Genomic DNA, 27,141 nt, shown 5'->3' with positions numbered 1-27,141 from the left:
CCCCCATGTTGTTGTTAGGGTGTGCAATGTCCTTCTGGTTCTTCTCATCTCACTCAGCATCAGTTCATGCAAATCCTTCCATACTTCCCTGAATTCCTATCCCTCCTGGTTTCTAATAGAACAATAGTGTTCCATGACATACATATACCACAGTTTGCTAAGCCATTCCCAAATTGAAGGATGTTTACTTGATTTCCAATTCTTTACCACCACAAACAGGGCTGCTATGAATATTTTTGTACAAGTGATGTTTTTAGCCTTTTTCATGATCTCTTCAGGATATGGACCCAGTATTGCCAACCTCCTCTTTGTAAGAGGTCGGTAAGAACTTGCAGGCCCTGTGTCCCTGAGGATGGCCCTTGGGGACCAAACCAGCTTTAAAAATCTTGTAATCAGAAGAGATCCAGACCCAGGTTACACCTTTAACCCCTCATTGCACTGTGAACAAGCCACTTAACCAGCCCCCTGAGTTTCCATTTCCTCATCTATTAAAAAAAAGCAGGACAGTAGTAAATACCTAATAGTGTGTGTGTGTGAGAATCACATCATGTGAATAGTATGGTAAATTTTAGAATGCTAGAGAATGGTAGGGTATTGTTAGATCTCATTTTTTAAAACAGGGGGCTTTAATATCCATGGTTTTCACAGAGAAAAATATTTCTTCCTGGTCTGGAGGTTAGGAGGAAAATAGCATTTCTTCAATCCAGTCTTTCACAGAGTATCATCCCCATCTGCTGGAACTTTGAAATATTGCTCCAAAATGTTAGGGTTTTATGAGAGGAGCCTGTGAGCAGTGTATGTTTGATTCTATTCATCATGTCTAGATAGTCTTCATAAGTTAACTTCTATTTGGCTGCAGTGTATTTTATGACCCATTTTGAAATACGATTGTGAACAGAGTTATTTTTACTAAAAGAAGGGAGTGGTATTTTGAGTCTAGTATGTTCAAATCAGGTAACCTTATTTTATAATTTTTCTTACATTGTAAAACTCTAGAGGAATTAATATGATTTGCAATTTTTCTTCAGTTTATTATTATATCTCTTTAAAATAAATTCCTTTTCAGAAGCCTTTATATTTCTGCAGATGGGTAAATGATGACTTTTTTTCTCCATAGTTATTTTGTGCTTGTTACTTTTTGGGTTATCTTAATAGTGTTCTAAAATGTCTCTGTACCTGAAGGCAGGGAGTCTTTTTTTGTTTGTTTTTTGTTTTTTATTGGCAGTTCAGTGCTTGGCAGGCACTTAATAGTTGCTTTTTGATTAAAAGATTGACTGACAGAGCTATGCTTGTGTACAATCAGTATTAGCAGTGATGTTGTTCAATATAAACTACTTGTCTCATTGTTATAATAATGTATGTATCATAAAAATAATTCTTTGATAAATGTTATTGGAATCATTTGCAAGTTAGAGGGCACTAACCTGAATTTGTTTAACTTATTTTGAGTAGCAAATGTCTTACATTATTGGTGCTTTATTTTTACTTTTTCAAAAATATTGATTCTTTTTTTTCTAGAGAGTTGAAGAATTTCTCAGCAAAGATATAAGTTATCTAATTTCAAATAAAAAGGAAGCAAAATATGCTCAGACACTGAGGTGTATTTCTCCTGTCCCAAGTCCAGAATCAACATATACCGGAGGAAATTCTTCACCTCATCCTAGCTGTGATGGAAGTTCATTTAAGACTCCAGATCCAGTAAGTTTCTTAGACATATTTCTAGGGTATATGATTTGAGAACCTTATGACTTTCTATTCATTTGTTTTGTTGCTTCTAATAATGTATGTGAATGCTCCATTTGGTTTCCCATCACTTTCAAAGTCAGGGCCATTTTTGTAGTGTCAGCTTAAATGTTTATGCAATACTTACTCTATATATATATAAATGTAACACATGTGAGTAAACATTGTTTATTGCCTTTAAGCTTTCCAATGAATTTTTTTTTCAAATGATAGCAAAAGGGAGGGGAATGACCCTGTTATCTCATTAGCGTGAGCTGCTTCCAATGAGAAATGTTCTCTTATCAATGCAGGTTGGCCCCTTCTCTACAATACATCAAGTGCTACAATAAAATAAATCTGAGGTTGGCCTTGGACTCTTAGTCATGGAGCTAGTTGTTCAGAGAGGACAGTGACCAGCTGTACATTATAGAGCACCATGGAGAGTGTTAGCTCAGAGTCACCTGTAGTGTACCATGACTTAGTATTATAGGACTCAACTAGCCTGCTTTTAAAATTTAGAAGGGGAAGTATAGATTCTGTTCAATAAATACAGCAAATGTATTTTAAATGTGCTTTAAATTTATTTTATGACCTGTTTGAGGAACTGGGAAAGGTAAGGAAATGTATGGAAAGGTGGGAGAAAGGAGAGGGGGACAAAAAGAAAATCAGACCATAGGAAGAACAGAAAAATACTCACAGAAGTAGCACTTTAAGGTTTGCAATTCATCTTAGATCTATTCTCTCATTTCATCCTCACAAAAGCCCTAGGAGGAAAATATTATTATCCCCATTGCACTAATAAGGAAATGAGGCAGGATTCAAACTTCTCTCTTCCTGACATAGTACTATCCACATTAGCCTCTGACTGTCTCAAATAAACATGAGGGGGGAGATTCCACAGTAACTTTTAAAAAATTGCTATATCCTTGCTATCCATTTGTGCTATTATTGTAAAAGCCATTGAACCTATTATATTTGAAATTAAAAATGCAATAAATTCACTTTTGTTTTTAAATATTTCAGTGGGTCAAGACACAGCTAAGAAAGTGCTCAGAGAATGATTTTCAGTGATATTCAACTAGACTAGTTCTGCTCATTAGCTTCCTATGTATTTAAGTTTCTTCATCTTTAAAGGATAATAAATGTGGTCTGCCTGTATCTTCAAATCCTTGTCTTTGAGGGACTGCCATGTAGAAGAGGAATTAGACTTCCTCTTCTTGATCTGAAAGTCCAGAACTAGGACAGTTAGCCTGGAAAATTTCTACCCTTAGAGAATGAGCTTCAGTTAGAGCAAGCCAGAAACTGAGCGGACTTCTTGGGAAGTCAGAAGTCCCCAGCAGTGGAGACATTTAAACAAGGTCCTCAATTATTTGTCAGGGCCGTGAAGACAAGATCCATGATTCAGAGAGAGACATTGGTATAGAGGACTTCTGGGTTCCCCTCCAAGTCTGAGATTCTATGATTAATCATCCAATGCTATATAAATTATTAATAAGCATTTTACTTAATCCTTAAAAAGATGGGGACATCTTTACATTATCCATTGTATCCGTTTATTGTCCAATAAGTAACCTTGGGATGTTTTTATTATAGCAGTGTCGTTTTAGAAGTGTTCTGAACTATCTATGTGTGCCTCATAGAAATATATGATTAGGTTTCATTTTTTCTTCAGTTTACAAATAACCAATTTTTTCCCCACAGGTATGTATGAGCAGAGGAAAATTATTAGTTGAAAAAGCTATCAAGGAACATGTAAGTTGGGAAATTTTTAACAATATTCAAATGTACAATTATATATAGTGTTTTAATTACTTTGTAAAGTTTGGGATGCTAACTACCCATTCCTCCTTTACTTTCTTAATTTTTATGTAGTAATTTTCTTTTTTGGTTTTTGCAAGGCAATGGGGTAAGTTAACATTATCTACAGCTTGAGTTTATTCTATCTCCATCCTTTACTGCCTCAGCAGAGGATCTCACCACCTATTTTACAGAGAAAACAGCATCATCCATGAACTCTCTCAAAACTCCCCCCACTCCTTATAACTTTTCTAATCTAATCTTTCAGCAATGATTCAATCCCTGCCACCTGCCTTGGAGCCTGAGCTCATCCTTTCTTGCCCTTATTGACTCCTCTATACATACCATCTATGTCTCTTCTAGGTTCTTTCCTATTCTAAAAAAAAAAAAATCTTCTCTTGTCATGCATAAGCTGTATTTATTCTAAAGGAATCCTAACCTTGTGGCCAGTCTGTCTCCAAACAATAGACAGGCTGCTATTGATGCTGAAATTGAAACTTTTCCAGGTTATTAGACCTTCATTTCACTTATGTAACAATTAGATCATTGTAATGTGTAGTAGGATTTTCTTTGATAGCCATCTGTTTCTTTGGCATTTCTCACTGGGTGTCTCATAGCCATCTTGCTATTGGAAGAAATGTTTCTAAAGAGTCAAATTTCCTCCCCAACCTCTCAAACCCAAGCCCTAATCCAAAGCAAAGACCCCAGCTTTCTGGGGCTTCCAGATCAGGTTCATCCTTGATTCTCTCTTCCTCTCCATAACACAACCTTGCATCTGCTCTGTTCTCACCCCTCATAGTTGGGACCCTCTGGAGCTCCCACCAGAACTTGTATGTCAGCTTCCTAGTTGAATTGCAGGTATCCATTCTCCCTCCTCTCAATCAGGCCTCTCCATTGCTGCTAGAAATAACCCTCCTGCTCTCAGCGTCTGGCCTCAGCACTCCCCTGGTCATTTCTGACCAGGCTTCCTCTTAGTTCTAAGATAAAACTAAACTCCGCATGGCAGAGGAAGGGTGGCTCCAACCCATCTTTCCAGGCTGATTTCACGGTCTTCTTTGAGCATTTTTTTTTTTCACTATTGTCAGATTGATGTCACTGCTGCTGCTGCTGCCTGTGCTTGGTGACTTGTTTTCATGTTTCTTTGGCCCAGTCTGTACCTCAAGCCTGAGAGGAGGTCCTTAACTCACTTGGGCCTCTCAGGCTTCATGTCCACCTAACTACTGAAAGCTTTTCTTAAGCCTCCTTCTGGTGTTCTCTCTCTCTCTCTCTCTCTCTCTCTCTCTCTTTAAATAATTGTATGTGTGTTTATGTTTATTTATGCATTTCCTCCTTGTAAAATAGAAACTCCTTGAGATGAAGGACTGTTTTCCATATGTCCCATATTAGCACAGTATTTTCATGAAGCAAATATTAACTTAGACACCTGGTTCACTGGATTGGATTTAAATATATAACCCAAAACTCATTTTAACCATAGCCATGAATTTAGTGACTTTACAAAGACCTGAACTGTTTAACAGGATTGTAGCAGCCAGAAGATCTTGGTAGGTCTTTTTATCAAAGATTTTTGTCAAGGAGAGAAAACAGATTCACAAATGATGCTCTGATGGTCAAAAAATCAAACTCCTTGTTTCTTCTGCCCTGTTCAATCGCAGTAATATTTAGCACTTTAAACAAAATAGTTCTGGAAAATATTCATTGCCTTTACTTTTTTTTCAGGAATTTATCCCTTCAAATAGTATCCTTTCAAATGCTTTATCCTGGGGAGTGAAAATTCTTCATATTGATGGTAATTTATTTTCTTTGGTTGTTTCAACTTATCTGTGAAAAAGATCTTAGAAGAGTCAAATAAAAATTTAGTGTTTCCAGTGCATGGAATTTTTCTGTTTATTGTTCGTGTCCAATTTCCTTTTTGAACTCTTTATCTTACTATGTATCATTTTTACTTGCTTTTAATTCTGATCATAAAAATAACCTTAATCCCTTTTTTCCTTTCATTGAAGATATTAAATATTATATTGAACAAAAGAAAAAAGAATTGTATCTGATCAAGAATTCGGGCACATCCCTAAAAGACTTGGTGAGTATTTTTTCCAAGTATTTGAAATCATTAAAGTTCCAGAGAAATGCCTTCTCCTAGATCTTTCTAATGCAAACCAAGAAGTGTTAGGGGAGAAAAACTCCTTTCAGAGGAAGCCCAAAGGGCAGATTCCCCTTCACCCCACCCTAGTACCCCAAGTGTTTCTCTGGTGGGCTCCAAGGTGTTACTGCTTTTAATTTTAACCTGATTAGGCCTGGGAGAGAATATAGATTTGGTACTCAGAGCTCTCGGGGATCTTGCCTCTTTTTGCTGCTTGGTTTTTTCCCTTAGCTTTTATGTTGTCTCTGCTTAGTTCAGAGAGGGATAAAAAATAGTCTACTGGCCCACTCCTCCCAGGGCAGGGCAGGGCAGGGCAGTGTCTCCCACTAGCCTGGCTTCCCTGTTAGGGGCAATGCTCCACAAATAGTGGCATTGAAGTTGGTTTTTAAATGTCTTTTAATCAAAGGAAGGCTGCCCTGGGTATGCCCCCCATTTTCCCTGCATAGCAGGAAATGAAAGGTCAGGCAGGGCTTTATACAGTGGGCTTCTAGACTCAAGTCTGTCCATCTGCCCTCTCTGCCTCTGCTCCTTGTGACATGTTGAGCAAGTCTCCTGGTTTCTTCATGTGTAAAATAATAGCATTGGATTAGATTGCCTGGTGGTCTCCAGGCTTACTGTCCCTTTGATTTATGGGTGTATGTGTTGCATTAGATTGTAGCAGAAACAAAGCTAGTCTTCTCACTGCTGCTACTCTCCTCTTTTTCAGTGCACCAGCCTGTCTAAACTCACTTCCATCATAATTTCCTTTCAGAAGAAACTATCCCACCACCCCACTTCTCCTGATTCATTAATTATTTTCTAAAACTTTATATTGATAAGTTCCCAGAAATAGTGGTCTTTAGACAAGTGTGACTTACTATCCATAGAGTAAACCTTATACCTGAAGATCAGATGCTGTGATCACTACATGATAAATTGATTTTAGATTTCATGGGGAGATAATTCAGGATAAGGATCTTCTCTAGGAGATTCTTTCCCCCCTTTGGGTGTCTGGAATATAAAATTCTCTTGCTGTTCTTATTTTTTAATGTATTTTATTCCTTTTCTGTTTTTTCACAGTAGTTTCTCATAACACCCACCACATTACATCCACCCTTGTGATGAAAAAGAGTCGAGCAAAATCATCAGATACTTTGTGCCCAATAGTCTGCCATCCTGGTTCCCAAGCTGGTGTGAGGGAGGAGGCAGGCGTATTTGACCATCTTAGCTCCAAGACCCCAGGGGATTTTTTCCTGAGCCAGAGTTATCTTATATTTAGTGAAATTGTGTTTAGTCATTTCTTTCTTGCTTCTATGTGTTTGACTGTGCACTAGTTCATAAAATTCTTCATATCTTTCTTTGTTGTTTCTTATCCTTGTCCTCACAGACTGAAATTGATTCCCTGGAACTGTCTGCTCTCTTTTTATTTCTTATATTGCTGCCCAGAGGACTGCTCTGACTGTTGTCCATCGGGCCTGCTTGGGCTAGAAATCCAGGAGCCCAAGTCTGACAGGCACCAGCCCTCCCCTCAGGATGGCAGTGTGCCCAGCTTTGCACAATGACTGCAACGTTGAGTGTCTGTGATGGAAAGTGAAAGCACAGAGTTAGAGTACCTTCAATACAGAGTTCCCTGGCACCAGACTAAACCCTGTCAATCCACATAAGAAAAGCAAGGAGGGAATGGGGGTAGGGGAGGAGATGCCAGGGTGCCCCACAGGGTGGAGTGCCTACCAGGGGGTGATTCAGAAGCCAGACACTGTGATAAATGCTTTTATAAATATCTCATTCAGTCCTCACAACCAGCCTGGCAGGGAAGAGCTATTTTTATCCCCATTCTGCAGAGGAAGAAACAGAGGCAGACAGGTGAAGTGACTGGTCAGTAGCTGAGCTGGATTTGAGTGGAGTTGGCACTCTGGACATTCTCAGTCACCTCTGTTGTGGCACCTTTTTGGACTTGACCTTGTCTCTGACCACTTATTATTGGGGATGGCTCCAGCTTTATCTCTTGGTGTCACTTCCATATTTGGAGCTTCAGGCCTGCACAACTTGGGTCTTGCTTCCTTCAGGGGCTTTTCCTTATCTGAATGGTGCCTGCCTTGGGGGGTTGTGCACTCCCCACTTCTGGGCATCTTGATTCACCTTGGTGCCAAGTCTGTTTCCTTTCTGTCCTCCCCAGGACTTGATCTTTAATGGGTGATCAATAGCTAGGTGCTTGATGAAGTGACTAATAATACAGTGTAGTTGTAGAAGTCTTCTATCCTTGTACTTGGTTAAAATACAGTTTTCTTCTTGTCTCTAAATTCTACTTCTCTTCTAATTTGATTAAATAACTCTTTCCCTATACTCTTTTAACTTTAAATTTCAATTTTCAGTTAGTTTTATAAAAATACTGGAGCTTTATTATTATTATTATATCTAGCTGCTTTATTATCACCCAGGTTTATTTTCCTCTAAATTTTATTTTGAATGAATTAGTGAAGTAAAATTAACTGCCTTGATTTGTTTCCTGTATAATCTTGAATATGAGATAATTATTGACAAATTGTTTAAAGTTGAAATATAAATCTGTTGTTTTTCACAAGTTATGTAGCCTTTGTCTTAAATAGTTGTTAATACATAAATAGAGTGGAATTTCAAATGATCTTGGCTATGTTTTAAAAAGAATTTATACTATTGATTTCAGCAGGTAATGAGATATTTGTTTGTGATTATTGTTTCAACACCCTTATTGAAAGCGCTTTTAAAAACTAATCAGTTGAGAAAATGTAATTAAATCAAGTTATTTTTTTAACAGATGTCTACCTGATTAGATGAGGTCCCAGGAATGGAATTTAAAAAAAGAAAGACAAAAGTCTCTTAAAAAAAAAAGGTCTTAGGCTTCATTTCTTCAGTCATAAAGTGAAAATCACCCTTGCCCTGCCTTCCTCATAGAGATGTAGAAGAAGCTCTTTATAAGCCCTAATGTCCTGTGTCAATGGGAGCTATTATGTCAGCTGCATTTTTATTCAAAAGACTTCAATAAAGTCTGACTCTGGTGGCATAAGAGGACGCGGCAGCATCTGCAAAGCCTCAGAAGCTGTTTGTGTAGTGTTGAAGTTCTTCCATGTCCTACCAAATTGGGAACAACTTAGAGTACAGCCCACCAAAGGATGAAATTCTTCCAAGGCATGGAAAGATTGTAGATTGTCATGTTACCCCCAATAATAAGACAATACTTAGGTGAATCAAGCCTGGTTTTTACAGTACCTTTTCCACATTTAGAATTACTGATTAGGGAAGGAAATTTGCAACGCAGTTATAATGAAATGCCTCCTCCTTAAACTGAATATTCACATTAGCCATCTTTATTTTTTCAGGGGAAACGATTGGGTATTCAAAAAACAAAAAGTAAGTATTTTTACATTTTTAGAAAAGCTTTAAAACACGAGTTAGGGCGCAGCTACGTGGCACAGTGTATAGAACACTGGGCCTGGAGTCAGGGGTACCCAAGTTCAAATCTGGCCTCGGACACTTAATAATTGCCTAATTGTGTGACTGTGCAAGTCACTTAACCCCATTACCTCAAATTTAAAAAATAATTTTAAAAAGTTAGTAAAATTCATAAATGGACATTTGCTAATATTCCATGGCTCTTTGGTAGCAGAATCCAGGCTTGGGAGTCAGAAAAAGTAAAGATCTTTGCCGTGAATTTATTAGTATTTAATGATAAAGAAATGTTTTGTCTTTCCCAGCAGGAAGGCTCAAAAAGCCATTTGTAAAGGTGGAAGATTCAAGCCAGTAAGTATAAACTACAAGACAAAGTTAAGATGGAGCGAAAAAATAAAAATTTTAAGTAAATTTTTTTACAGATTCTACTTTCCAGCTTTAAAGGAAAAAGCAAAGTTACATTCCATAGAGTTTAATTAGAGAATAGTCAAGTTTCAAAATAGGTTCGATTCAGAATAAATTCTATTTAAAGGCAAATTTGATGTAGCAGATGAGATGACTTATTTGATTATTTTGCAATGTAATTAGGAATCAGAGCTGAGATGAGAGATGTTTGGTGTTTGTTTGAAAAGTCAGGAGTTCTGTCCTCCCAGTCCTCTTCCAGAGCTCTGCCTACTCCAGCAGGGCCTCTAGTTTCTCTACCTGGAGCATCCAGAACTATTAGTTTCATCATCATGTGGTAAGGAGGAGATCCCAAGGCAGCAGGTCCTCATGAACCAGTCAGCTTGGAGTCAAGGCGCTTTGGTGGAAGGATGTTCCTCCCATCAGAGTTGGTAAAATCAGAACCCAGGTCTGGACAAGGCCACCAGCTCCAATTATCTGAGAACAGACTGGGCAGGAGAAACCTGAAAACTGCACACACTTTTATCACCAATCGCTATATGTTGATTGAGTCAGGGAGGCCTGAGTTCAAATCCTGTCTCAGATATTGACTGACTGTGTGATCCTGGGCAAATCACTTCACCTTGTCTGCCTTAATTTCCTCCTGTACAATTAGCTGGAGAAGGAAATGGCAAAAACACTCCAATGTCACTGCCAAGAGAACCCAAATGGGGTCATGGAGAGGCAAACACAACTGAAAACGACTGAACGGTGTGCAGCGACTCGAGGTCACAGCTCCTAAGAAATGTGGAGCTAGTTCTTCCCAGTGCTTTTCAGATGTGTCCTGTCATTTTTTTGCCTCTGGTTTTCAAGAGCATTTGGTGAATCCCCTTCTGGGAGCTGTAGGACCCAGAGGGGAAGGGCTTTCTTCAGGTCAAAGAAAACCAGGCTGATGGAGTTTTCATTGGTTTTCAGAAGATCAAGTACATAGACTGGCATCTGAGTAGTGGAGAGGGCTGGCAGATTCCAGTTCCACCAGCTCCTGGCCCCGGGCAAAGGAAGGTTTCTCATCCAGAAGTCCCCTCAGCAGTGTACTCGCAGGTCTAGGCCTTATCTTAATGTATACCAGCTAGCTGATTGTCTTTGACTTTGCCATGTGTTTATTTGGATATTTATAAGGACTAAGTGAATCTATGGTGTGCTGAATGAAATATTTGACATAAAACTTGTGTTTACAAATCAGTTGTTTCATTTCACCTGAAATCTTTTTTCTCCCATTTTCCAGTCATTACAGACCATTTTACCTTCAGTTGTCCAATATACCTCTTATAAACTATTCCATTCCTAAGCCCTGCAGTCCTTTTGACTTGGATAAAACGTCTGGTCTGCAGAAACAAACACAAGCTAAACAAAGGTTGGTTTGAATCTTAAATTTTAATGATTACATTCTGTTCATCTCTCCTGTTACTTGCCTTTGAGGCTAAGCAGGGTTGTGTCTGATTGAGTAGCTAACCAATTGGAGATTCTGTAAGCTTCCCTCCTGGTGTCCAGCTCCCTTTTAGGTTGTGCTTTCTCCCATTAAAGTGGAAGCTCTTCAAGGGCAGGGAGTGACTTCCTTGACTGTGTGGGACCATGGGGTCAGCCATGAACAGATCTTTCTTCCACCCTTGCCCCCTCTTCTAGTCCCCGGGCATGGGAAGCCTCCAGAGCTCGGCCCAAGGGCCTCCTTCCTTCTCTCTATACCAGCAGTTTGCAACCTGTTCTATGTCATGGACAACCTGGCTGATAAAGCTTTACTACTGTGAGTTTTTTTTTTCATAATTGAAGGAAATGCTTGTTTTCAGTTAAAGGTTATTGAAAATAAAGGTAGAAATTTTCTTGGGAGTCCCTGGAATCTATCCCTGGACCCTTCTACTTAAGATCAAGACATCCTGCTTATTTCATTGGCTTCTTTGGGTTCACTTGACATTTTTGCTCAGATGACCCCCAGATCCATGTGTTCTGCTCTCAGTTCAATCTGTCCCTCTGCCAGACTTCTTTTCACATTTCTTTTGAGAACTTCACTGTGCTTCTAGTAATTCAGGTTTGCAATCTAATGCCACCTTTAATTGCTTCCATTCCCTCACTCCCAGACCCACAAATAATAATAAGAGATCTATTTAGAATAATTTAAACAACCACCCATGGAAGTGTTAGGCACATTTTATAGATGAGGCTACTATGCCCTCGAGGAGTTAAGGAACTTGGTCCCTCTTCAAGAGTGGGACAAGAGTCCTCCTACTTGATTTCCCTACAGCTACCAAATAGTCATGAAAATACAGGTCTGTCCCCAGTTCTGCCCTGCTCAAAACCTTTGGGATGGCTCGGTCATCTCCAGGGTCAAATACAATTTCTCACATGGGCATTAAAAAGTAGCCCATCTGTTGAGACAAAGGGCTTTCTGGGGTGTGGCACTGTGCATGCTACAGCTTCTTGGAGCCACAGGTGAGAGGTGAAGGAGCAGCCCTGAAAAGGGTTCTGTGAACCCTCAGCTGGTGAGTGAGTGGCTACCCTAGGCATATGAAGACAGCCTCCACAGAAAAGACTGAGGAAAGGGCTTTGGAGTGCTCAGAACCTGGCCAGGTATCCTGCCTCTCTAGAAGAGAGAGTGAGGCTGAGGCCTTGGGTGTAGCTGGGCCTCATGGAGAACCAAGTTACCTCCAAGTTGTTCTCTATGCTGTCATTGATCCTCTTTAGATGGCCGGAGGACTAGAAGAGAAGAGACACATCTCTGTAGGGTTTATGGGTCTCCAGAGCACCTTGTCTATCCCATTTCAGGTGATCCTCATGGCAGCTCTGTCACCCAGCTAGAGAGGGTACTCGGGGCTGGGGTCAGGAAGTCTGGGTCTGCTCTGTCCTTGGACATTTGCTCTGTTCTCTGACATTTGCTGACAGTGTGGACAAGTTACCTGTTTGTCTCAGATGTAATGGGAGGATAAAAGCAGCAACCACCTACTGGGTCATTGGGAGGATCCAGAGAGATAGCATTGGGCATACCATAAGGTGTTACATAAGGGATTGTTCCCTCCCTATTGTATCTGCAGTGGGATTTGAATTCACTTCCTCCTATCACCAGGATCCACCTACTCTTCACCACATCACTTTGCTGACTTTCCCCATCCCACAGCAGACCTTGGTTCATGTTCTCTTTAATTCACTCTGGGCCTTGGCCTTGGAGTCCTGACTATTCCCCACCCCAACAGTTTCCTCCTGCATTGATCCTGTCATCCTTCTTGGGGTCCTCTGCCCTTAATTGCTGTCTCAACTCTTCCATGACCTCCCCAGTTCCCCAGTCAAGGCTGAGCTTCCAGAGAGCAGGGAATGCTTCCCTTCCATCTCTGTGTGGCTGGCTTCTTGAATGCTTCTAATGTTGATCGATTGATTGAAATATTTTTCAATTTCATTTACATTATTTGTTCCAAATAAAAAAGTTTTGCTAAGCAAAAAGGTTTAAGCCCTTCTTTTGAATGGAGCTACCAAAAAAGAGCATTTCTGAGAAAATAACTTAGATTTTTTCCCCTCCCTCTCTTTCTTAGGATAGATAATTATCTCTGATAATTATTATTGTTATTGTTGTTATTATAATCTTGTTTTTTTTATTTTCAAATGAAAAGCTCTTTCATGAAAGTTGATCATTTATACAGATAGATGTGAATGAGCATTTTGTACCATGTTCATTGAAAACCATTGTGTTCTTGCAGGAACAAAACAGGTGGTGAAGGGGAAGAAGGGCACAGCCCTCTAGTGCAACCCCACCTCAAAGAGAACAAGAAGAAGGGCTACTGCGAGTGCTGCTCCCAGAAGTACGAGGCGCTCCAGGCTGTAAGCTTCACTTTATCTTTGGGCAAATGAGGCTCTCCTTGAGCATGATAGATTTCACAAACATAGAAATATGAGCATCTTAAGAACTTGCTATTAGATAAATGAATGTATTTCCATGTGAATTTTCGGTTTTTCTAAGTATAGACAGAAAAATTGAACCAAGAAATTTTAGAGCCATAACCAACTGTCATGTTTAAACATTTTCTTTAAAATTTTTTGGTTCAGCAGCTCTGGTTCCCATGTGACATTCCATAAAAACCATAACTTTTGTATGAATTTGCTCACTTTTTTTTTAAATAGCATAATTTGTTTTAGTTCAGCAACATTGCTGTTATTATAAAAATGTTCCTGTGACATTCCTGATGAATGAGTCTGATTCTGCTGCTCTAGAAAGATGCCAATAGTCCGTGCTAAGAGGAGGAAACAGAAAAAAAGACCTTCTCAAATAGAAACTGAATTGGCCTGGAAATGGTTCTTTGAAGAAGTTGTTTCTCATTTTGTTTTTAGGTTTTTGCAAGGCAAATGGGGTTAAGTGGCTTGCCCAAGGGCCATACAGCTAGGTAATTATTAAGTGTCTGAGACCAGATTTGAACCCAGGTATTCTCAGGTACTCCTTACTCCAGGGTTGGTGCTTTATCCACTGTGCCACCCTAGCTGCTCCAAGAAGTTGTTTCTAATTAGGAAGTGTTGCTTGTTGGTTTACTTTGTCCAGGAACATGTCCATGGGGGTGACTGGAAGCTTGAGTTCATTCCCCTGAACAGTGGAGCCTAGGACTACCACAGAGAACAGGACCTGGGTGCTCTTTTCTAGGGGGTGGGTCGTAGGTGGTTTTGCCTTCCCTGGCCCATAAAAAACACTGGAAGAGTTATCCTGGGCTTGGTTGTGATGCCCCTGCCCCTCCTGGTCCCTCTATGCTTCCCCTTTCCAGACTCCCTGTTCTGTGCTAGGATGAGCCAAGATCTGCCTCTCAGCTTCCCTGGATTCCTTTGGGTCTCAGCTCAGATCCCACTTTGTGCCAGCTACCTCTCCTGCCCTACCCCATTACCTTCCATAAGAATGGGAGCTCCCTAAGCCTGGGGATCCAGCAGGTCCCTGTGTCCTAAAGCTCAGTAAGTGCTCCATCAATACTTCTTTACTTGTTAGTCTATCTTAGTTTGCTCCCTTTAAAGAAAAAGGTACTGAAACCCAGATCAAGAGAAGTAACTTGCTTAAGGTCATTCACCCTGTAAGGGATAACCACCACAAGACTCAGACTTCAGTCTATAGTGAGAATTGGGAGACAGTTAATTTATGTTCTAAAATGTCCATCTGTGTTATATTATTAAAAATTCAGTTAATTCGTCAAGTAAAACAGTATTATGAGCATTACATACATAAAAGTGGAATGACACATGATCTTTATCCTGCCTATAACTTCCCTCATCTGATGCAAGCAAATGATGTTACAGGCAGGGGTTCTGGGGAAGCCCTTGAGAAGATGACCTCTGTCCTCAATCCTTTCTGAGCAGTCTAGTCAGCACACATTTCTCTTGATCTCTGCTGAACTTAAGCTCTTCTCACTTACCTCTTTTTAAAAAATTGTAACATTTTTAGTGGACTTTGTCCTTCTGATAGCTTTATAGGTGATAAATAAACATTAGTTTATTCAACATCAAATATTCTTTAACCTTCAGTACCATCATCTCCTATATATCAAGAAATTTAAACATTTCATTTTTTGTTTTGGTCTCCCCTGGATCCTCCTCTTCCCATATTTAAGATTCAGAATTGGACAAAGTGTGACCTTCTACAGTTACCTCTGGGTCAGGATTATCCTGTGATTTCCTCACTTTAAATGCTTTTCTTGACACTGGCTATGCAAAACAAAACAACCATACACACACACACACACACACACACACACAAAATCAAACAAAACACAAAATCAAAATTCAGGGCCTTTAATGATGAGAAAACTTTGTGACCTTTTAGCTTTTCTATGGCTCATGTTATACCTGTAAAATTAGAGCTAATGCTAGCCTTTCTCTAATTAAGGAAATGTCATGAAGATTAGTAGAGGAGAAAAGTGTTTTTAAAATGTTTCCAAATATTAAGCATTGCCTTCTTGTCTTCAGCCTCTTCTTAGTTAGCTGGTTTGGTTCATGTTTGGATTCATTGGAATATTTCAGTTATTTAGCTCTTCATTACCTACACTGACAGACCCCAACTTTGGACAGAAACTTTGGCTCTTGGTCATTCTTTTCTTGAAATATTTCAGAACTTTTTTACCATGAAACATGTAAAGGCAAGGTGACATTAGCAAAATAATCTGAACAGAGAGGTGCTTTTAGTTGTCTGAAAACCTTGCTGAGCTGCATCCTTTATGTGCTTCTATTTTTTTAATTTTAGCATCTTCTAAGTGAACAACACAGAAACTTTGCACAAAGTACTCAATATCAAGTTGTCGATGATATCATATCCAAGTTGGTGTACGACTTTGTAGAATACAAAAGCAATATATCCAGAAGGTAATTTTTTTATTTGAATACTCTTAATTTTTAATTATTTACATTTTGGGAAAATGTTTTAAAAATTAAGATTCAGAATTTTCATACATATCAGATTTTCAAAGAATTCTAAGTTTCTGCTATTATAGACTTTAGAAATGCACCTTTTGCTAAGATATTTTCAGGGAATAACATTTATGATAAAGCATAGAACTCTGAAGTTTCAGAATTTTGTGAGGGTTTCATTTTTTTCTCCTGGCTAAAATAGCCTATAGTATTTTCTGGTCAGTTCCTTGACATTTTTTTTTTCAGACTGACCCTATTGTTATTTCATGGGTATAGTGAACTCTTGGTTGGAAACTTCTTCTACCAGTACAGGTTAGCACCTTCTCTCAGAATTTTGGACAGTTGTCCAGCTCCTTAGGAGATTGTTAAAGGATTTGCTGCAAGGGACCTGCTGGTTTGTGCCAGAAGCAGGACTGAAACCCAGATCTTGCAGACTTCCAGACTAGTTCACTCTGTGTCCTCTGTCCATCTCTTTAACCTTTAATTTCCAGGTGACAACAAAAATCTGTACACAGATTAAGATGGGTTTAATGGCATCTATTGAGAAATTACAACAAAGTGAAAAGTAGTTATTTAGGGAATGGAATTCGTAGATTTCTCTTATTGAAGTCTTTCTGCTGCCTAATTCATATGCCGTGATAGTTCCAAAGATATTTTACTAGTTTAAATTTTGTCTTCTCAGAAGTTAGTCTAATGTTATTTCTTTTTTTTTTAAACCTTGTTTAAAGAGTAAAATGCAGTATTGGATCTTTTTCCCCCATCATTGGAAATACTTTTAAAAGGAATGGACTTGAAAAACAACTGGAATTGCACTGTGTTTCCCCGAATGATCTTCAGGGAAATAGTACCAAAGAGTTAATAAAACAGGATTTCCAATATCAAGAAAGTGGTAATCCTTCACAGAAGATCACCTTCAGTTCAGATTCCATGGATTCATTTGCTTCCTGTAGTCCTTACAACTCAACAAACAAATTTGGAGAACATTTGGATTGTAGAAAGCCTTATATAATCAATCCAGTAAAGAAGGATAACAAGCTGGATTTGGTACAACTACCTCTGAATAAAGATACGCAGAGATATCTTCTTGAAGCTTCTGACTATAAAGGCACTATAAATGAGAAAGACTTAGTAGAACTTAAAACAGGATGCTACCCATGTGTCCTAGAGACATTCATGCATGTTTCTGATTTTGATGAAACAGACAAAACTGTGTCTCAGCTAAAACGAAAATCAGATAGTTCACTTTTTCCTGATAGCCATCAGAAAAAAAAAGGTACTAGTTCCCCACATGGTTCTAGTCTTAGAGTCATTAATAATGCTCTAGAACAAACTACAGATGAAGCCAAGATATTATCCCATAATCCTCCTGGTGAAGAACTCAAAGAAGTGGACATCAAAAGTACAGACAGTTTACCATCAGGGAAGCTGCACCGAAAAGTAAAAATAGTATTTGGAAGAAACAGAAAAAGAAACCAAAATAATGTCGAATTACATTTAAAGAACAAACCTGAATTAACTACTTCAAAAGAAGAAAACAGTATTTGTAGTTCACCAATACAGTCTTTAGTGGAATTATTTCAGACCAGTGAAGACAGTTCTGAGTTTTTGGGTTTTACGAGCTATTCTGAAAACCATGGTTCATGTGATGTTTTGGAGGTTTGGGAGGAAGAAAATGAAAATAGCTTATTCTCCATGTTTTTCTCTTCCCCTTCTTCAACTTCAACATTTACTGGATTTTAGAGGAGTTTTTTGTTTTTGTTTCTAATTTGTATTTTTCACAAATGGTGAGGATTGTATTCCTGGAAATGTTTTTTATATATATGTAAAAATTCTTGCTTTATTTGTGTCAGCTGTATATTTTAATAACCAATTGTAAATATTAAGAATAAAGATGATTATTAGTATTTTCTTAAGAATTAAGTACTTTTATATAAGTAAATGCAACTGAAGCTAGGGTGTCTGCTACCTCTTGCATATTATGTACAGAATTTCTAAATAAAATTGTTTCTGAATGAGCGGTTAAATACAAACTTGCACTGCAAGGAAAATGACTTGCACTAGAAAAGAGAATTTTGAGTGACATTATAGATTCCATATAAAAACTTTGTGTCAAATTTGGGTGTTACAATTAAATTATTTAAATATTAAGATCTGGGACAATGCATACCACTGAAAATTAACCTATCATGATAAAAGGAACATGTTTACAAATTACAGTGTTCAGATGCATGAGTGCTGTCTTTGGAGCTATGCTAGATACCTTTGAACAGTATTCTAAGGTATGTTGTGTCGATTTGTCCTTTGATTTTCCTGAAGAAATGAATATATGCAATTACAATAAAAAAATGCTCCTTAATGAATTTAATCTTTTGGTTCTTTGGAGTATTTGTGCAAACAGCCAAGCTTTTCCTTTCTTTCAGCGACCTTAGTAGAGTAATTATGGGAAGATAGTGGCATGTTCACAACTAGTAGAGCCCCAATGCCCCACCAGCATCCCACCAAATTTCTGAAAATGTAAAGAAGTCATAATGGGGGGAGGGGAATAAACATTCATGGGCCTACTATATGCCAGACAGGTTAAAGAAAAAGAGACTCCTCCAAACTAGTGCCATCTGTTCCAGGATTGCACAGACTGTGGAAGTGGGGAGTAGAGCCCTAGGGTAGATGGAAAATGAAGCCAGGAAAATGGGCCAGAGGAGCACACAGGAGACCCCCAGCCCTGGTCAAGATGGTAGTGGCCCTGTCCATAGTAGGAGGTAGCCAAACTTATCTTCAAGGCACAAATAAGAGAATGGAATAAAATCTATTATACCTATTAGACCAGATGAAATTTAGAGAAACTGCACTTAAAGTCAACAATTGGTGTGTCCATTGGATTATATACACAACACCACTTTAATGCGTAAAGGAAACTTAGCAAATTACAGGGGGAAATAACAGTTGTGGTGTAATTTTTGGACTTTAAGATTTGGGCAGATTTAACCAAAAAAAGATTGAAAACTTAAGCTGAATGGAGCTTGATTTGAAAAGAGATGAGAGCACATTCCCAACCTACCCCTTTAGCTAGGGATACAGTAAATAGGTATTGTACATTACACATATACAACATGCTCTAAGACTTTCTGTCTTTAAAAAATTGTTAGGTTAACACTCAGAACGAGAAAAAGGAATACTGGGGAAAGCTATGAGAATGTGGAAAAACATGACCAAAAAAATATAGAATGTATAAAATATTGGGCTCATCTACTAAAAACACATTGGAAGCTATGTGAACACAATTACAAAATACTTTTTAGTGGGAGAGTCCAAAACTACTAACTCAATGTCAAAAATGATTTGGTATTGGTGTTTTTTTTTTAAAGGAGGTACATTGGTACAAGTCAGGTATATAGCATACAGAAGTAAAGAACTAGTTGGGTGATCAAGCAAAGACTCCAGTCACCAGATCACCAAGCCTAGGACTTCCTTTCTGATAAAAAAAAAATCAAACTAGGAATCCCACAATATACAAGGAAATTTGATGACCAAACAAGACAGAAAGGATCACAGTAGCTAAAGTAGACACTTTTAAGTTTATGAAAAATGTTTTGCACAAAACCACAGTAAAAATTAGGTCACTTAATCAAAGTTCTGTTATTCTGCTCTTAAGTTGGCATTGTGTTAAAACACCAGAGTAAAAAAGGCAAAAGACAGGTCCTACCCTCAAGGAGATCACAATCTAAGGGGCAAAAACAATCCCTAAAAATACTGGAAAGAATAGGGTGGGGTTGGGGAGGCCTGAGTTTCAGGGTTGATATGATCTTGCAGGAGTTGAGTTTTTAGAGCTGATGGAAGGTCAGGACAGCAGCCAAGAGGTAAAGGAAATAAGGTAACCGAGGGGAAAAAAATTGAATTTCACCAAGTTCCTCTGATTCATTTATAAATAAGGAACTGATTCAAAGTTATTTAAATAGCTCTTCCCCAGTAAATAAATTGTTGAAATATGGGCAGACAGTTTTCAAAGGAAGTCCTGACAACAATCCTATGAAAAAAGACTGAAAGTTATTAATACAACAATTAAAAAGTTAAATCTGATATTCTACCTCACCTATACAGGTTATACTCCAGTGGTGCTAAGTCATCATTACAGAATGTCTTATCCCACAAGCAGGTTCCTGGTGTCTCCCTATTAGGTATTCTGGTCATACTACCAAACCCTGTTAAAAATGTCAGCCCAGTCTAAGGAATTTACAGTCTTAACTGGGTGAAGTACAATGTAATAATAAAGCATGGTGGAAAATAATAGCAAAGGAGAACTCCCTGAAAGTATCATGAGCTATTAAAAAGATGAGTAGTGATCAAAAAGTGATGGCGACCTCTATATAAGTGGGAGAATCTTTTGGCCAACCAGGCTGGTGTGGCACCTCAAGTTCAATCTTAGAATAAAGTGAAGTACTTCAAAGATTTGATAGTTAGCAAGAGATTTACTCAGCCATATCAGAGAGAAGGCTTTTTTGATCAAGGATATTTAGCAAGAAAATAATACTGATTCTGCTGAGCATAGTTCCCCTGCCTCTGGGTCGAGTATCAAGCATCAGGCCAAGGCTGCAGCTTCTCAGGCTTTTTTGTGCTTAGATAATCAGGAAGTGTTGGCTGCTGTCTGAGCCTGCAGTCCCTTGAGCCAAAGTTTTTTTTTTTTTGAAAGCAATTTTATTAATGTCCTGCAGCAAAGTACATTAGTAATTTGTAACCAAACATTAAAATTCTGAGCCTATGTCCTAGAGCAGTTTTTTCCATATGTATTATGTTTTACTTTCTTCTAGATTATCATTTTGCAGACATATATGAATTCCCTTACATAAAGGCTACTCCCAACCTTGGTAAACACTCTGTACCCTGAAATGCCCAAGTGGGCAAGCCTCGGTGCTTGGGATCACTTTTTAATTTAATAACAACCTATCTACCTAAACTAGTTTTTTTGAAGTAAGCCTTCTCCATGGCAACATGTACCAACGTGCTATCTTCCAAATACAAAAGCTTTTGAGTTAGAAAGTTGTATATTTTCTTAACTACCTTCCCTCCTGAATACTAAGAGAATCTATTCTCATGTTTATATTCATGGATGGAAACACAGACATCTCAATGACAATACATAAAGTTTCCATCATTAAGACAGACATTTCATGATATAATAGTGTTAGCAATTTTTCCTTTTTGTTTTTTTAATGCAGCTTGAAATAATGCTTTTGGAATCTAACATTTTTGTCTGAAATACAGTCTTCTCAGACATATAGGCAGGTTTTTTTTAAAACTACAATTCCTATATCTAATAAAATTATAAGTAAATATATTTGAATGAATGAGAAATGGTTCACAGGAGAATTTGAAGAAAATAAGTGGAAGCAGAGGCCATTATATACTCATTGGCCATGGCCTTGAGCTCATTGCAAATCTACAGCAAGATCCACATGCTGCTTCTGAGATGCCAGATAGCTTTTCATTTAGATTTCATCCTGATTCTCTCCCTTCACCAAGGACTTCTTTTCTGGGGCTTTCATCTTATAGGAAAACAGCAGGAAGATTGAGGAAAGCTATTCCCTGTGATTTCTGGTACTTGGTACCAGAATAAAATATGCGTAGTGTTCCCAATCCTAGTGGCCACAACATTCATCAGGTCCCTGGCCACTAGGATTGGGAACACTACGCATATTTTATTCACTCTAGAGATTACAAACTCCTGGATTTCTGCTAATATACCGGAGATATACAAGGAGATCCTATTTTCAGACCAAGTCTAGACAAAGGTCAGCACTGGTTCTTAACATATCCATCCTTCATCCTGCCTTGACAGGATCACACTGCTCTAATTACATCTGATATATATTTTAAGAGGACCTTTATCTGATGAAATCTGCCATCCGCTATCATGATCATGCATATCTGTTTTCTCAGGACAATATCATTGCCACTCTTATACCATTTGTGGATTTGGACATCCCAGTTTGCTCATAATCTTTTTTTTTTAGGTTTTTGCAAGGCAAACAGGTTTAAGTGGCTTGCCCAAGGCCACACAGCTAGGTAATTATTAAGTGTCTGAGACCGGATTTGAACCCAGGTACTCCTGACTCTAGGGCCGGTGCTCTATCCACTACGCCACCTAGCCGCCCCGCTCATAATTTCTTGAAAGCTTTCTATTCTTGGAGAAGCTGAGCCATGAGAGTTCATGTACTTTGACCATCAATAAGTTAATCATCCAGTCATACTAGGTCTTCAGTTACAAAGTCAGAATCTTCCAACTCTTCAGAAGGCTTTAGCATCAACATAGCTGAATAGTATTCTGAATGATGTCATATCCAATTTTTAAAAATTTAAGGCAATAGAGTTAGTGACTTGCCCAAGGTCACACAGCTAGGCAATTATTAATTGTTTGAGGTCGTGTTTGAACTCAGGTCCTCCTGACTCCAGGGCCGGTGCTCTATCCACTCTATCCACTAGCTGCCCCTGCCATAACCATTTGTGAGACATCCATCAATTCATTTTAATTTGTTTGTTGGACAGGATCAGAACTGAGAACTTCCATAGTAATTTCAATATGATGTGACATTAGAAAGCAACCTAGTGATCTCAAAAACCTTATCATTATAGATACCAGGTTCATAGTCATACATCACTAAAGTATTTATTTACAACTGGCTGTCTCACCCCAAGAGTACGGTGTAGACTCTAGACCATCAACATCTTTTTCTCTGAGAGCAATTGCACTCTGTTGACATCTTCCAAAATAGGATTCTCTGAGACAACTAGGTAATCTAGGAAAGTTGTCATTCATGGGGGCGGCTAGGTGGCACAGTGGATAGAGCACCGGCCCTGGAGTCAGGAGTACCTGAGTTCAAACGTGACCTCAGACACTTAATATTTACCTAGCTGTGTGGCCTTGGGCAAGTCACTTAACCCCATTTGCCCTGCAAAAACCTAAAAAATAAAAATTTAAAAAAAAGTTGTCATTAGTGTCATCTCTTAGAATCTGGACTTGTTGGAGTTTTTTCCCCACTGTTCTTTAAAAAGATCCATGTTTTCCAGTTTACTTTGTGATTTTTCAGCCAAAGACCAAGTAGCATTGATAACCTGTGGACCCAGAGGGCTTCCCTATTATGAGTCAACTTTACACCTTCTTCATTGTTTGAAATAGAAAATTCTAGGGCAGCAATCTCAATTGGTTTATTAGCATATTCACGGATAACTTGAGGGTACTCTTACTTCTATCCTATTTCAATTTTTTGCAACCTCAACCCCAAAAGTAGTGCATTACAGTTCTCAAATTACATAATTCTACATTCCTTCCAAAGTGACTTCCAAAGTGATTTCTCATTCTGATCCAGACATTTCTGATTTGTTGTAGCTCCCACATTTGGAAAAACTGTAATAATTATAAAAAAAAAGAATCTTTGCAAAGTGATCTCTTTGGTCATTTGTTTATTGCTAAATGAATTGAATCTTTTTTCTTTTAATCCATTATTCCCTATGGACTCAGAAAGTAGATCTTGTAAGGCCATCTGCAACATAACGTCCTCACTGACTACATAATCATGACTACATCATCATGACTACAACATGAATCTGACATTAGGGATGCCCCATTGATGAAGCTTTCTAGGTATTCCTCAAAAGAAGACTTGAAATGATCCTCACTGATTCTCAGAGACAACAATTAATTTGCTTATCAAGGTTATTAAGTTCACAAGCCAGTTCCTCCCTTCCTCCACCTTGCTGCTGGGAGGCAGCATCAGAAGCTGTGGTCTAAAGCTATATTGGGAATACTGATAGCATCTTGTTGCAGCTGTTTATCCCTTCTGCTGTAGCCATTTATTTATAATGGTCCATATCATTCACTTCCTTTGATCTTAGCTGCCATAATGTTCAATAACTTCAGGTTTTAGGACTTTATACTGTATATCTAAATATTGCTCATTGCCTGCACTTCTAAGTTTCAAGATACCATGTTCCACAATTTTCAACTGAACAAAATAATTTGTAGATGTCTGTTGTGTTGGCAAAGATAAGCAACCAGGTAACAGCTGAGATCAAAGAAGGCACTCACACCACGTTGCCACTTCCCAGAGCCACATGGGTCATCTGCAGATTCTCCAGAGAAAGAATTCTTCATTAAATCGACTTGTTTCCAAATCTGCTTCAGAAACCAACTCTCCTTAGCAATTGTATTTCCTTTCTCTGAGAAATTTAGTTTCTTGTTCACCTGATACAGACAATACATGAGCCTTCTTAGAGCAACCTCACTGGTGGGTACCAGTGTTGTAACCTGAATAACCTAAAAAAAAAAAAACATTTAGGGGCGGCTAGGTGGCGTAGTGGATAAAGCACCGGCCCTGGATTCAAGAGTACCTGGTTTCAAATCCAGTCTCAGACACTTAATTACCTAACTGTGTGGCCTTGGGCAAGCCACTTAACCCTATTTGCCTTACAAAAACCTAAAAAAAAAAAAAAAACCTGAATAACAAGAGGCTCCAAAAGGCTTTCAACAGCCAGAGTCCTTATCTCCAGACTTTTGGGGTACATTTGAATTTTATGTTGCCTGAATGTATAGCTAGCAGTTCTGTGGGGGAAGGAGAGGATGTCAAGCCCCAATGCCACTAACATCAAAACCATTTTGTCTGCCAATTAAGTCTTAAAATAGTTTCAGGAACTTTTAAGATAAAACATCTCTCCTAGCCTGCCTAATGAGGATCTCTGGTAGGTATTCTTATTTACCTGGTGACTTATTTTCTCTCAGCCTCAGTTTACTTATCAGTAAAAATGAATACAATAATAGAACCTACCTCCCCAGAAATGTTATATGGGTTGATATATGTAAAATTATTTGTAAATCTTCAAGCACTATGTAAATGCTAGGTATTATCATCAATTATCATTATACTTTTTTCAAATGTGGGGGCTACAACAACTTAAGATATCTGGATCAGAATGAGAAACAGAGTAGTCATTTTGGAAGGAATGTAGAATTACAGAATTTAAGAGCTGTAAGTGAGCAGTGGGTTTTCCAATCCACATGTGCAATGAAATGGTACTAAAGAAGCCTAAACAAATCATGAAGGGCTTCTAGTACCATGGTCAGGGCTTAAATTTCATTTGGTAAATCAAGTTGAAGTTTTTTGGTTTGTGTTTTTTATTTTTTTAAGAGAAGAGTAACATGATTATGTCTTATAAAAATTATGTAGATGAGTACAGAAGAAGAGTTGGAAAGGTAAATAAAGAGAAATTAGGAGACCTAAACTGATCTAAGAGAGAAAAGTTAAATAATATAGCAGCTATAGTGGAAATAGAGAAAAATATGAAGGCTTATATGTTTATATGTTTTATGAATGTTTATCAAATTGGCCTTATTTCCATTTTTATTTCCCAATTCCAAAATCTAGAGATCATCTGTACCATGTGTTATGACTGACTTCATGTTTTTATTTTTAAAAGGACAAAATAGTAAACTATGATCACTATCTTGCAAATAATGTTATTTTATATTGTAATTTGACCCTCATAATAACTTTGTGAGTACTTTTGTCTCTATTTTATGGATGAGAAAACTGTATGAGAGGCTAAATGACTTGCCAGAATCATTTAGCTTGTAAAGTAGAATCTTAACTCTGATCTTTATTCCAATCTCAGTAGTCTTTCCACAACTTCGTTGAACAAATGAGAAAATTAATACTTAGAGATGTTAGGTAGCTTGTCTATGGTCCCCTAGCTAGTAAACATTAGAAATATGAATGAAACACATGTCTTCTCACTCCAAGGACAGAGCATTGGTCTTGGAGTCAAGGAGGACATGAGTTCAAATTCAGTCTCAGACATTTGTCACTTAATAGCTGTGTGACCTTGAACAAGTCACTTAACCCTGACTGCCTTGCATCCTGGACCATCTCCAGGAGTCCTGATTCATATCTGGCCATTGGACTCAGATGGCTCTGGAGGAGAAAGTGAAGCTGATGACTTAGCACAGTGCCCCTCACTCAAATCCAATTCATGTACTTGTCCCTGATGTCATGATCTTTGAGAATGAAGGACAAACATCATCACTTATGTTTCCTGACTTTGGTTTCCCCATCTGGGATTTTCTTGGTAGAGATACTGCAGTAGTTATCCCATTTCCTTCTCCAGCTCATTTTATAGACAAAGGAAAGTGAGGCAAATAGGGTTAAGCGACTTGCCCAGGGTCACATAACTAGTAAGTGTTTGAGGCCAGATTTGAATTACTGATTCCAAACCTCATACTCTATCCACTAAGTCACCTAACTGCCAAAAACTCACCATATTTCCCCATACTATGAGGTGCTCCCATGTATAAAATGCATCTTAATTTGGAGGCCTGAAATTTGAAAAAAAAATGTATTCCATGAAGTTACTGAACTCAAGTTTTATTCATCATGAAATTCATACAACTCCTCATCGATGTCAAAACTCCCATCCATGAGCTCATCCTCATCTGTGTTTGATGACAAATCACTGTCTTAGGAGAAGCTCTGACCACTCTCCTGCCTGTGCTTTGGTCTGGGGTTGACCACAAGCACTCCTTGGGCAAGTCTGGTGTGTGGATACATGCTTAGTCCATTCCATTTCATAAACTTGAAGCTTCAGCAGTGTTCTATGAAATCAGTCACTTCTTTTCTTCTGGACTCTTGCTGAACAATCTTTGTGGACATAGGAATTCCAATGGCCCTTTGGTCTTGCATCCATCTCTTCAATTTCCTCTCTAAATCAGGCTGGTTTGCTGACTTGCCTATCTCATGGTGTTTTCAGTAGGGTTTCTTTTTTTAAAAAAATTATTTATTTAAGGCAATGGGGTTAAATGACTTGCCCAAAGTCACACAGCCAGGCAATTATTAAGTATCAGAGTTCAGATTTGAACTCAGGTCCTCCTGACTCCAGGACTAGTGCTCTATCCACTGTGCCACCTAGCTGCCCTCAGTAGGGTTTCTTCTTCCCGTAGTCATTCTCTGATTGTTTTCTCAATTGGAAGAGGACCAAACTGACATTCAGCAGTATGATTTCCATTCACTTTTTCAAACTGGATCACTTTGAACTTGAATTCAGCACTGGATGAAAATCTTTTCTGAGCCATTTCTGGGCAGAACATGGTAAAACATAACCTAATATACAGGTAACAAATGCAAAACAATGAGCACAAAGACAACAAGCATGGAAAAAGCAGGAAATTCAAGTCAAAAAAATCTACGATCACCATATAAGATGCTCCCAGTTTATAGACCCCAAATTTTTTGAAAAAGGGTGCA

The 27,141-nt window shown here is 38.3% G+C and overlaps 1 protein-coding gene and 1 pseudogene across 3 annotated transcripts in view; one reads left to right on the top strand and one right to left on the bottom strand.

Annotated features, from left to right (window-relative positions):
* Nucleotides 1–19,641, top strand: part of DBF4 (DBF4-CDC7 kinase regulatory subunit) — a 34,186-nt gene extending 14,545 nt beyond the window's left edge. The window contains exons 3-12 of one of the 3 annotated variants that reach the window (XM_074192874.1): nt 1,519–1,698; nt 3,424–3,474; nt 5,239–5,308; nt 5,523–5,599; nt 8,995–9,025; nt 9,370–9,415; nt 10,731–10,859; nt 13,186–13,306; nt 15,696–15,814; nt 16,588–19,641. In XM_074192874.1, the coding sequence (XP_074048975.1) occupies nt 1,519–1,698; nt 3,424–3,474; nt 5,239–5,308; nt 5,523–5,599; nt 8,995–9,025; nt 9,370–9,415; nt 10,731–10,859; nt 13,186–13,306; nt 15,696–15,814; nt 16,588–17,599 (1,836 nt within the window). In that variant the 3' untranslated portion in view covers nt 17,600–19,641. The remainder of the gene's footprint in view (nt 1–1,518; nt 1,699–3,423; nt 3,475–5,238; nt 5,309–5,522; nt 5,600–8,994; nt 9,026–9,369; nt 9,416–10,730; nt 10,860–13,185; nt 13,307–15,695; nt 15,815–16,587) is intronic. The other 2 variants (XM_074192876.1, XM_074192877.1) reach the window with 2 other exon arrangements.
* A 2,388-nt stretch (nt 19,642–22,029) lies between these two features.
* Nucleotides 22,030–26,171, bottom strand: LOC141494050 (catenin alpha-1-like; annotated as a pseudogene).
* Nucleotides 26,172–27,141: the final 970 nt, after the last annotated feature.

Source organism: Macrotis lagotis, chromosome 7, assembly GCF_037893015.1.
Source record: "Macrotis lagotis isolate mMagLag1 chromosome 7, bilby.v1.9.chrom.fasta, whole genome shotgun sequence".
NCBI classification, from domain to species: Eukaryota; Metazoa; Chordata; class Mammalia; order Peramelemorphia; family Peramelidae; genus Macrotis; species Macrotis lagotis.
Note: the sequence above shows the minus strand (reverse complement) of the source record. Positions and strands in the feature narration are given on the sequence as shown.